A 12,176-nucleotide genomic window follows, 5' to 3' on the forward strand; every position below is an offset into this window, starting at 1 on the left:
CAAATATTTGAAAAATTCAATACAACTTGAGATGCATATTAGGCCCTTGTCTTTCATAATTAATGCTTCAAAAAGTAGAAGACTGAAATATTAGATGTTTCAAATTAAAACTACTGGCATGGCTTATTTAAGTTACCTGTATAAGAATTTTTGGAAAAAAGGGCATAGGATGTATCTGGTTTCACAGAATGTAAGTTTTTACATCCCACAAAAGGGAGAGATAACTAATAGAAAAATAAAACTCAAATTAGTAAAATTCTGTTGATCTCTTGGAGTTGAAAAAAATGTTTAACTCATAAAGCAATCAAAGTGCTTTCAAAAACTTCTGAAACTAGTGTTTTTTAAAAATTTATTTCTAAAAGTCACAGACAAAACTTTAAAAGCAACATATTTATACTAAGGATACATGCGTGAGCAAAGAAAATAAGCACGGGAATACAAAATGAACATAGTAAATTACTAATTAGTACAGTATTCTGGATAGAAGTAGAATATCACTTAGATATCAATTGTATTTACCTTAGAAACCCTGATAGTATGGGATGAGAAAAACCAAGGCTTAGGAGAGCCACTTCACTAGTCACATTTTAATCAGTGCTGACCAGAAGCTAAAGTAATTTAGGCTAATAAGATTTTAAAATGAAATTGTAGAACTAATTAGATTAACATGTTTTAAGGTGATCTGTCCTCATTTAATGGCAGGTGGGGCAAGTCAAACCATGAAGAGCCCTTACAAAGACTAAGCACCAAATGACAAATATGTTTGTGGCTTTTGTTTTGGGTCACCTTAAATTTTATTTTGTTTGTAGGTGTTTTCCACTAACATTAATGTACAAATTCTCTCAGGTAAAATTTTCAACATGGAACTTTCAGGGTGGAGATCTTGCCACTGTTACAAGAATTGTTTTTAAGCAATTAATACTTCAGAACAATCCCAAGCTTAACTGTTACAATCGTTAAGATGCAGGAATTTTCATTAAAATTTTTTGGTCCCTGAAAATTCAGCAGGACCAAATGCATCACCTGTAAGTAGCATTTTTTTTTTTTTTAAAGTCTTACTCAAAGATGATAATGGGTAAAATAACAATATAGGCTCTTATACACAATCTTTCTAAAATCTCACCCTATTAAGAAATGATTACAATGTCCTTTCAGCTTGTTTTGTGCCCCATAGAATCAAAAAGAAATCAAGAAATTCAACATTTCAACAACCTAGGAACCATAAGCATATAGTGAAGTTCTGGAAGACATACTATCATACTTTGAGAAAACGCTATTAACAGGTATGTGTTGAAGGTATAAAGGAAACATTACAAATCTTATATTTATGCATACAACTTACAAAATAGAAAAAAAATGCTATTTTTTCCAATAGTATAGCATCACACTAACACTACATAGTTAAGGTTGAAAGCTTCTGTACACAATGTTCACTACACCTCCAAAGCAACATATGCCTTAGACATTTCCATTTGTTATCTAACATATGCCTACCATGGTTTCACAAATCTGCACTAATCTGAAAAGGCTAAAACAATCATTCTGCTGTATACATTTTTAAACTATGAGGCAAAGTTAACCAGTCTTAGGGAACGAAAGTTTCATAATCAGTAAAGAAACATTAATATTAACCCCCCACAACAGTAAGACTTCTAAGGACGTGATATAATCCTAAGAGGGTGGACTATGTCCCTAGATACAGCGTATGTGGTAATACTAGGAGAAATACATTAAGACAGGGACCTAAATGATCATCAAATCAGTAATAACTACCAGAAACTCAAAGATGAACTATTGATGATGTTTTTCTATGGCAACACCGTCAGCTTATTACTTACAGACTACTCAAAGCTGTTCTGTCACTACCTGTTTGCTGTTAGTGTAAATTAATACCCAATCAGTATGGGGTGGTCTGAATCACATGTAATTTTAAAAAATTAGAATGATTGTACATCTGATCTTATTTTGTATTCTAAAAATAATGCTATAAAACTCAACTATTTTCCTAGCTCCTCAGAATACCTGACAATTCTAATTAAATATGGTCGCCTGCAGGTTATTTAGAGAAAGTAAAAGCAAAGTACATTTCGGTTATGTTTTGTTGCTGGTCTCCTCACATATATGCTTTATCAATGATAACAATATTCTAGGCATTTATTGTGCTACCTTAACATAACTTAGAATGAGAAAAAAACTAGAAGTCCAAATTTTGACAAGTGCAATTTTTTTTTTTAAAGGAAAAAGAAACCCCATAGAATCTAAAAGAGCCAGTTTGACAACCTGAACTAAGAACTTAAGTCAGTAAGGAAACCTACACATTGAATGTTGTTTCTGAAAAATATAAAATCAAGCCTTTTTCCTATTCACTTTGGCTTTTTAAAATGATTTATGGTAATATGACCTCAAATATAACTACAAGTCACAAAGGGCATCATTTGTCAGTGCTTTGTATAGAAATATACTTTATAAATATTTTTAAATTTGGGTATTTTCAAAGAATTTAAGATTTTTAAATGCTCTGTTCCATGTTTTTAGCTGTTTACTTTTTAAAAAATATAATTTGGGTCTCTTATGGAGAGGACTTAACTGGCCTAAGCTACTTTGATAATCTTACAGGATAGTGAAGTTCAGAGAGATCGATGCCTGAACATGGTTGATCCTTAACAGAACTGATAATTACTCTCCTCTCTGCCCTTCCCTGCCCCACCTCTCCCAAGTTATGCAGGATACTGCCAGATTTCCACTACAAAAATCTTGCCAGGATTTCTAGACAGTTTACCATCCATGTTTAAAAAACCTTATACCACCAGAAGCAAAGCAGATAAAAGTAAAATTAAGTAAACTTGTTTCTAGTCTAGTTACCCAAATAACTTCTTATAAAATCATATGGAAAAATTAATGTATTGAAAACAATTTCCGTATTTTCTGCTCTGTCAGCCAAAAAGCAATTACTAATTCTCTGTAAAAATAGGAAACGCAAACATTAAATGTTCACCCATTTAAATTAAAATGCAAATCTTGGATTCTTTTAACATCAAGATATAAAAAAGTTTGCAAATCCAAGATGTCTGAAATAAAAGCTATGGTTCAAAAATTTGTTTATATTAAGACTAAAATCTTGTCACTGCAAAATTCCCCATGGTTTTTGGCACTGACATTAAAAGAAAGATTTTAGTCTTTTGGTCACTTGAAGCTGCTACTAAATACAACAAGCCTTTAAAAAGGGGGAAAGAGACAGTGAGGAACTGAAGGATAGTTAAGATAACTACATCATATACAAACAGCATAGTTTACAATAAACAGTCATTTCCGTTAGGAATCTGAAAATGTAAGAACAATTTCCCCCCACCCCTTGCTTTTTAAAGGGGATCCTCTAATCAGAAAAATTTCCTCTAAGTTATTGTTGAGTGGTATTGTCTAGCAGCAGCTTCAATTTCCTTCAATCCAAATAATTAAGTACTCTCACAAAGAATAGTCATAAACGGTAACAGGTAAAAAAGCAGGGCAGTTCTTCCATGCACAAACATTTCAGGATAAAAACCACCAATTTTAAAGATAACCATCAAGTTTCAGGTATCCCAGCACACTCTAAACCTACGTTTTGCTTTATACCATTGGTGACTAAAATTAACAGTAAGTTTAGCAGTGAGAGTTTTTTTTTTTTTTCCGGCTATATACACTCCGCAGAACTATTCTGTATCACATGATTTTAATGAAATAAATATAAAAATGAACCACACAATCAACACATAACTTTAATACTCCACATTATTTATCTTGATCACAATGGTGGTAGCCTCCTTGTCAACAATCTTGTGAACTGAGGAGTTGATTCTCATTCTCATATCCATCAGGCAGATATGCTCTTCTCAGCTGGTCTGACTTAGGTATGGAGCCTCCATTCTTCACATGGCGAGACAGGAAAGCACGGACTGCTGGGTGATCAGCTTTCTCAAGTGGGATGTTGGCTTCCAGGCACATTTTCACAAAGTCCTGGATAACACTGACTTTCTCTGTTTGTGCAGTACTGTTGCACTGAAGAGATGCAGTTAGGGGCCTCTGCTTCTTTCTCACGTTCTGCTCTTCGAATTCTGCCTTCCTCTTAGTATGAGTCTTGGACTTAAGGTGGTCACTAATGGCAGACTTCCGAACATGATTCAGAACCACATTGCAAGAAGTGCAGAAGAGTTTTCCTCCATCTTCATGCAGCTCACCTCCAAACTCACTGACTCGATCCAGAGGAGTCACATACAAAGCAGTTTTAGAACGGTTTCGAGCAGGTGGTGCTGTTACTACAAATCGTTCCATTCTGACTTTGTATAAAGTTCTTTCAAAACAAAAGAAACAAAAATAAGTATTACTATGACAGTTCATTCTAGAAGTAATTAACAATGAAAGGCAGGTATAAAAATTTAAGACTAAAGATTTCAAACAACTTAAATCAGTACAATGTGTGTCCATTAAGTCATCAACTACCTGGAATATTTAAGGAAAAGCAAAACTAGACCAAGTTATTAAAATAACAACTAGATCCATTCCTTAATTTACATGCAATTCAAATAAATTAAAACCATGAAAAAAAACTCAAATTATCCCAGATATCTTTATCTTTTGGGAAAACCTAATCAAATGTCAACATTAGGGTTATTAATTTTATTAATCTCATCCAATTTAAATATGCAAATTTGAAAAGCTCTGTCCCTTCACAATTCTGGGATAACTGAAGTTAAGAACAAAATTGTAGGGAATTGTGCACAAAGTATGTTCAAGCAAGTGGGCTAATAAAAGAGCATAATGCTCTATGAAGATGAACAGAATTTCCAAATTGTTTTGAGGAGAACAAAAATAAAAACTAAGAAGGAACAAAGACCAATGCAATTAACAGCAGCAACAAGGCATTAAATTTTAAAGCCATCATATAGAATCAAAGTAAGTTATTTTTTATGGCATGTATCTCTCTCCTAACTTTTCCAAAAAATTTAAGACATACAAAGTGCTTTCCCTCTAACACTTTTTGCTTCTTTCTTCCATTAAAGGCTAATAATTACATTTGTTAATATTCATCCATTAAAGGCTAATAATTACATTTGTTAATATTCATTTCACTTACTAACCAGTAAGAACAAAACTAAGAACTAAACATAATGCCTAACATATGACAATGCTCAATCAAAACCTGCTCACAGAAGTACATGAACATCTTCACATTTGTCCAAATATCTAACTCAGAAGCATCTTGATGATTTCTCAAAATTTTTATGACTGGACCAAGTGCCAAAATTGTAATGTTATGGGCACTGAAAACTTGAGATAATAAACACATGTCAGTTAGTGACATAATGGTCAAAATCATTATTGATAAGTGTTAGTTGTTCTCTGGGGCCATGCTTTTAGACTAAGTCTTTTAAATATTAAAGATAATCTAGATTCAAGAAATTAAAATTAATGTGAAGGAATTCAAGATAAATTCTGTTCTGTATAAATATGTTAGAGAAAGATTCTAAAGTGTACTCTGAAGAAACACGCTTTGTAAGTGTAATCAGAAACAATGGAGTATTCCAATAACCCATACTAGAAAATTAACAGCTGAGTAACATGACAGTTAAACATTCATATAGATACCTCAGATTTAATTCTACTTTTTTTCCACATAAAAATTTTTATGTGTTGTTCTCATGGGCCATTACTGTATTAGGCCACAGGTTTACAAGGGCAAATAGGACAGCTATGATTCCTGCCAGAAATTAGCGAATTACCAACTACCATTACATGTTTGTACTTTATAAATTAAATGTATGTCTCATACTCCTATGGCAAATTAGTCCCAATAACAATTAACGGTTCTAAACTAGTTATGAAAAACATCGAATACTTCTGTCTAGTAATAGATAAACCTTACTTTATGAGACGTATTACGTCTTTAAATATTTGGATTTCAAGCTTTAAAACAATAAACAGGCTTAAAATACACAATCACTGGGACTAGCTAACGTGAAAGGCCTACGCGTTCCAATGTCTTGTAAGTTTCAAAAGTTCTGTTTGTGTTACTACAGAGGCAATTACCCACCCAGTAGATGTTGGGGTTTACAGACCTGAAGATCAAAAGTGTTCTCAATAAAGATAAAGACTTTTTTTTTTAAAAAACGAGGAAGTTAACAAGTTAAGAGCAGGATTTAGCCAACAAAAAAGCAGCAGCGAATCATTTACTCGATCCCGAAACAAAACAAAGCAAAACAGAAGTTTTCAAGTTTAAATGTTTACCTGATTAATTTCCAGTTTTTTCGTCTTGATACTTAGTGAAGTAGAGACGCCTCAAATTCTGGCACTTTCTGATTGTTCAAACTCGGAGATCCCTCCAAATCAGTTTTTCAACAAGTGGTGGTGGGGAAATAGTTTCTGGGCTTGCACCCTATTCTCCCTGTGGTGCCGGAAAGTCATGCCTTTATTGTAAAACACGAAAAAACAAAAGAAAACATGGGGGTGGGGAGGAAGGAAACATGAACAAGAACGTCAACGACAGTTACCAGGCAGATGTCTCAAAAACTGCTCTTTGGATAACTCCATACCACAAACCCAGATCCCAACGCTTAACTCACCAACCCCACCCCATCTCCTGCCGCTTCCTCGGTCGTCCGCCCCCCTAGGCACCTCCTCGCGCTCCGCAGGGCCCAAGGTTCGGGAGGGGGAGGGAAGGGCGGGGCCCGGGGCGTTCCCAGGCATCTGGCCTCCCGGTTCCGCGCCGAACCCAGCACGCCAGCTCCGCACCACCCAGGCTCCGCTACCTGGGCAAGGCCGAGTCCCTGGGCCCGGGAACTCGAGAACAGAGTTGGCGGCAGTCTCAGGAGACGAGGTTGCAGGAGCCCAGCGGAGGCGGCCGCTGACAGGCTTCCGTCTCCTCCCTCTTCCTCCCGCCGACAACCGCGCCATGGCCCCGCCCCCAGCTCCCGTTTCAGGACGGAAGGCCCCTGGGCCAGAGCCTGCACCAACGGCCGGGCCCACCCTCGGCTAACCCAGCTCCTCCGTACCGTAGGATCGGAGTGGCCACTAGGGAAAGCGGATGAGACCAAGTCGAAAAGGAAAGGAGGGGGAAGAAGAAAAGCAAGAGCGTGAGGGAGAAAGAGAGCCAGTCGCCGTCGCCTTCGCCGCCGTCGTCGCCGTTGCTCCACCGAGCCCGGCGGCCGCCGTGTCCCCCGCCGCGCCCCGTCCTTCTGCACCGCCTATGGCAGAGCCCAGTAGGCGGTCCCCAGCAACCGCCGAGCAATATTGACCAACGGACAGCGGACCTATGAAACAGACGGCTAATTTGACCAATGGCAGTGGAAGGGCGGGCATAAGCATGACTGGCGGCCAGAGTAGTCCAACGAAAACTGGGGGCGTGGGTAGGCGGAGCCGGAAGTAGAACTCAACCTAGAGGCCCCTGTCCGGCTGGGGCGGAGGGTAGGGGGAGGGAACTAGAGGAGGAGGAGGAGGTTAGCCGAGGCAGCTACAGCGGCGGCGGCGCAGGGGCTGGTACGCGCTGGGCAGCGAGAGCCTCATGGCGGAGGAAGAGAGCGACCAGGAGGCCGAACGCCTCGGAGAAGAGCTCGTGGCCATTGTGGAGTCCCCGGCGAGCCCTGCGGGGCTTAAAGCTGCTGGCGACGGCGGCGGCGGCGCTGGCAGCGGCGGCGGCGGCAGCGGCGGGATCAGCAGTCGGGATTACTGCCGACGCTTCTGTCAGGTGAGGCGCTCGCCGGCCTCCCTGTCTTGGTCACCCCCAGTTCTGGGCCTCCGTGTGTCTCCTGGACTTCGTGTCCCGTGGGTGGGCCGTGTCCGGGTGCTCGCTCCTGCACCCTAATGTGAGGGTGAGGGTGAAGCTCCCTCCACCTATCCGGCTTGGAGTGGGGGGGGGGCGGGGGTGACCCGCGGGTTTAGAGTTGCTGAGAAAGTGAGGGTTTGTCGGGGGTTGGGGGGCGGGTGGGAGGGTCAGCTGGCCGGAAAGCTCGGTACTGACAAGCCTAAGCCCCCCTTGCCCCAAACAGTTCCTTTCTTGCCCTGGGGTCCCGCCTTTCTTGGGTTTCTTACCCTGTTCTTCTCACCTCATTTGGAATCCTGGTAACATTTCCTGCCTCCCTTTCTCCGCCCCTTGCCCCCCGTATTCTTCTCTTTTTCGGGAATGGGAGGCATGCCATCGCTCTACCGCCGCCTCTCCTGTCATCGCCACCCCTCCCCCTCTGCTAGGGTCTCCTGTCATCCCTCCTCAATATCCCGCTCGGCCACTTTGGCTCCAGTTGGCTTCAGCGCTGACCCACAGTGGTTTAGTTAGTTTTTGGGAAGGTGGGGAGGAGTGTTAAGGCAGTGTTACTGTCATCTTTCCTCCTCTTACCCACTTCCCCCAACACATACACACTTTCTTTTAATTAACTGTTTTTAGAGGAAAGTCGTTTTTCTTAAACTGTTGCTCCGGTTACATTCCCATTCCCTTTTATCCTTTAAATTACAACGTATTTTATTTAGCCTGTGAAATACAATCTCCGAACAGTGACAATGAATTATTTCCTTTACTTAGTCGACTGCCGCTAGGATTTGTTATAGTTTAAAGTGTTCGGATAATAAAATATTACTGTACGCGAATTCTTGTCTAGGGGTAAAATTTGTGTAATCTGCATACACATCTATGTATATTTATAGTTTAAATGTTTCATTTTCATGCACAACGCTCTTTTGCAAATTTTGGAAAAAATTTTAAACACACCTTTTTCACTTTTTCACCCCTCATCCTTCCACCTCTGCTTTTTATACTTATTATCTTGGATATATAGTGTTCAAATCCTGGTTCCACCACTTCTTAGCTGTGTGATCTTGAACACTTAACCTTGATCTTTAATGGTTTCCTCTTCTGTCAAATAGGAGTAATAGTTAAATGAGTGAATATACAAAGGGCTTGCGTCAGTTAGCTTTTAATTTCATTCTGGTAACAAATAGGAATTAAAGTTAGCAAGAAGTGGGCATCATTTTTTACTGACATTTGATTTTATACCCTTCCAAGCATTGGAAGAAAAAGCATGGAATTGGCAGTTTCAGGTAAGTTTTTAATGTTTTAAGTTGTCGCTTGATATTTTTTTTTCCCCAGTGTCATAGACATGTTGGTTTGAAGGTGGTATGGAGGGTGTGTCAGTTTTCATTGGCATTAGTGTACATTTAGTGACTTTTTTTGAAAATGTATTTTAATTTTTGGTGTTGGTATTTGCGAGATACAGAGGTTCAGTGTCTTTAGTGCATTTGTTTTCTAACTATATGTTTCATTTCTAAAAAACATGTTATCAGTGGACTGAGTAATTACAGGAAATTTAAACTGAGAATTGGGTTACAATTGATCTTTTTAACATATTGACTGTAGAAAGCCTCTTTACTTTTTTCTATGTTTTGATTTATATATCATTAATGACCAAATTGTTTTTGGTAACATTTAGCTTTGTTAATTTATTGATCAGATAACCTTTAATTGAGCTAGAATTTGAGAACTTATTTGAGGACTAGAACATTTTGGAGAACTTTTAACTATTCTTATTGTTTCTTAAAATCAGTTTTTAAGAACAAATGAAATTGATAGTTTATAAATTTCCACTACTTCTAAATATACACAGAAATAAAAGTAAGCAGGAAGCACTTTAAAAACTTGTATTTTATATTCCTAATTATTGGTGTTGTACTTACTTACTTTTATGTTACCAACTTTTGCCTAAAACCTCATTACATATTTTATAATATTTTAGTTTACCAGTAGATCTATTCTCAGGGTTTCCTGTCCTGGTACTACCTTGCAAGTGAATTTAGTAAAGTCCTTTTTTGTCGTAAAACTTTTAGATGGAATAAAAGATCAACTGCATTAAGTTGAATTTTATTCACTGATCTATATAAAATTTTACTATATTGATTGTCAGTTTTATTTGCCAACAAGGGGAGCAGTGAATTGTATAACCTAATTTCCAGTCAAAGAGAGTTTCATTGTAAAGATTTGCTTTCCTATTATTTACTGAGGGTAATATGGAGTAACTTGCATTCATTAGTAAAGTGACTTAATTGTGGGTAATCTATAAAGTGCATAAAATGCACTTGGGTAGGTGACAGCTAACTAAATGTATGAATTATGCACACAGTCTTGTGGAGTTGAGATGAATGGCTCCAATTTATCGTCCTCCTTTTAAGAGTGAACTATGAATCAAAATTTCTTGGCAGTTAGTTTTATGTAGGTGAAGGGAAAGAGGAAGGAACACTTATTTCCAAGAGAGTTTCTTGTGTCTTTTACTCCAAAGAAAAGACAATAAATAAATAATATGTGATATTTTATGCATACATTCAATGCATTTGATGATATATTTTTCTATTTGAGAGACGATACTAGTAATTATAAAATCTCAAGCTAAGGGAATTAGGTTTCACCTGGTTTTTGAAATGATGGATTTGGGACATTGAAAGTGTTGATGTCCAAATAGTTGCATACTGTCAACAATGTTGGACTAGTTGTCCCTAACACATCCTTCCTTGGCTGTTGTTAGCAAACTCTCAATATATCCTTAGTAGAATTGGCCCCTAATTACTATTTAATTTTTTTCTAGGATGAAAGGAAGGGGAAAGTAACTTTTATTGAAGGCCTGCTAACTCTTAGGGTCATTCAATTCATGCAGCAAAGCTTTGAGGTATATTTTAATATGTATATTATACTGTTGAAGTTAAGGCCTTAATAAGCTAAGTTCTAGTAGGTGGACAAGTGGGTTTGAGCCCAACCTTCAGTTTCTGTTGAAAGGCAGACTGAAATTACAAATAAATCCTCAATCATAAAGCAGATTTGTTTTGGCAAGCTGGTGAAAGGGGAAAATAAAGTTGCTGGAGATACTCAGGGAATTATGGACAAAAAAGTTTAAAAAGTACTCTGTCATTATGCCTCAGAAAAAATATTTCAGGAAATAGATAAATATTGTCCCTTCCACCTGTTAGGTACTGAACATTTCTGCGATTCCTGAAGGCTAGAATAATTCAACTTATTTTATCACTAAATATATTTAAATTGTTTTAAATAATGAATTGATTGCAGCCTTGGCAAGTTATATTACTTTCTTCTTAGTTCAGTGCCAGAAGTAATTTAGTGAGTGATAAATAAGTATTTGTGGAAATAGTTGATACGCTAATTAAAGTAGACTTTTAAATTATTTCTTATTGCAGTGGGATTAAAAGCCATTCCGTGAGGATATCATGAGTATAAAATAAGAGAATGGGCATAAAGTACTTAGTACTGTACCTAGCCCATAGATAGGGGGCTTAAATAGTAGAAGCTATTACTATTTCTGCTGTGTGAAATCCTCTCAGGGTTTAAGAGGGAAATTAGAGATAATCCAATCTGTAGGTTGCTTAGAGTTTGTATCCCATTATAAACTTCAGAGAAAATTTAGAATGTTACAATTCTAAAACTCTGCTGATTTACTAGAAAAGTCTCATGCTCTTGGTGAAGCACTAAATGATTTGCAAAACGACTACATTTTCTCTGCCAGGGTTTGTCAACTGGAGGATATTTTTTCCCTGCAGGGGACACTTGGCAACATCTGAAAACATTTTTGATTGTCATGATGGGGAGTTGCTGCTTATACCTACTGGGTAAAGGCCGGGGATGCTACAGAACATGCTACAGACCACGCTACAATGCATAGTACAGTCCACACAACAAAGAGTTATCTGGTCCAAAATCAGTAGTGCCCAGGTTGAGAGAGATCCCGCTTTACTCTTACTTTGAGATTGTTAGTGGATGCTTTACCTTAGTGATGTTGATATAAATGGCAAAAAATTATTTGATAATCCTCAGATCATTTTAAAACAATTATTGCATGCCAAACACTGTAATAGGTGCCTAAGAAACAATAAGCAGAAAAAAGGGTTCACCTCAATGTTTTATAAAATACATGTTGATGTCTCTTACTTTAGAAAAATTTGTTTTTGTTTTAAGAAAAGATAGTTCATCTTGGTGTGGAATTTACATAATACTTTCAGTTTTATGAGTAGATTCTTAGGGTATAGTGATCACATTTTTTCCACTTCTAGCTATTAATTGCAATTATTTTTAAATTTACTCTTAATTTTTATCAATGTTTTACATGTAGTAGTTTAAAAGTCATACAAAATGTACCAGGAATTACATTTTGTTCGTA

At 37.7% G+C, this 12,176-nt stretch overlaps 2 protein-coding genes across 3 annotated transcripts in view; one reads left to right on the top strand and one right to left on the bottom strand.

Annotated features, from left to right (window-relative positions):
* Positions 1-335: 335 nt before the first annotated feature.
* Positions 336-7,204, bottom strand: CGGBP1 (CGG triplet repeat binding protein 1). The gene is made up of 3 exons (XM_037833907.1): positions 7,026-7,204; positions 6,262-6,440; positions 336-4,327 (listed from the first exon to the last, which is right to left on the bottom strand). Exon 3 carries the CDS (start codon positions 4,306-4,308, stop codon positions 3,805-3,807), a length of 504 nt encoding a protein of 167 aa, XP_037689835.1. The 5' UTR covers positions 4,309-4,327; positions 6,262-6,440; positions 7,026-7,204; the 3' UTR covers positions 336-3,804.
* ZNF654 (zinc finger protein 654) overlaps positions 7,000-12,176 on the top strand; it is a 96,395-nt gene continuing 91,218 nt past the window's right edge. Inside the window, exon 1 of one of the 2 annotated variants that reach the window (XM_037833868.1) lies at positions 7,000-7,717. In XM_037833868.1, the coding sequence (XP_037689796.1) occupies positions 7,535-7,717 (183 nt within the window). In that variant the 5' untranslated portion in view covers positions 7,000-7,534. The remainder of the gene's footprint in view (positions 7,718-12,176) is intronic. The other variant, XM_037833874.1, reaches the window with a different exon arrangement.

The sequence above is a fragment of the Choloepus didactylus genome, chromosome 1 (assembly GCF_015220235.1).
Source record: "Choloepus didactylus isolate mChoDid1 chromosome 1, mChoDid1.pri, whole genome shotgun sequence".
NCBI lineage: Eukaryota > Metazoa > Chordata > Mammalia > Pilosa > Megalonychidae > Choloepus > Choloepus didactylus.

Excerpts from the sequence above, each read along its gene's own strand:
- CGGBP1 (XM_037833907.1), bottom strand. The coding sequence starts at position 4,308 with ATGGAACGATTTGTAGTAACAGCACCACCTGCTCGAAACCGTTCTAAA.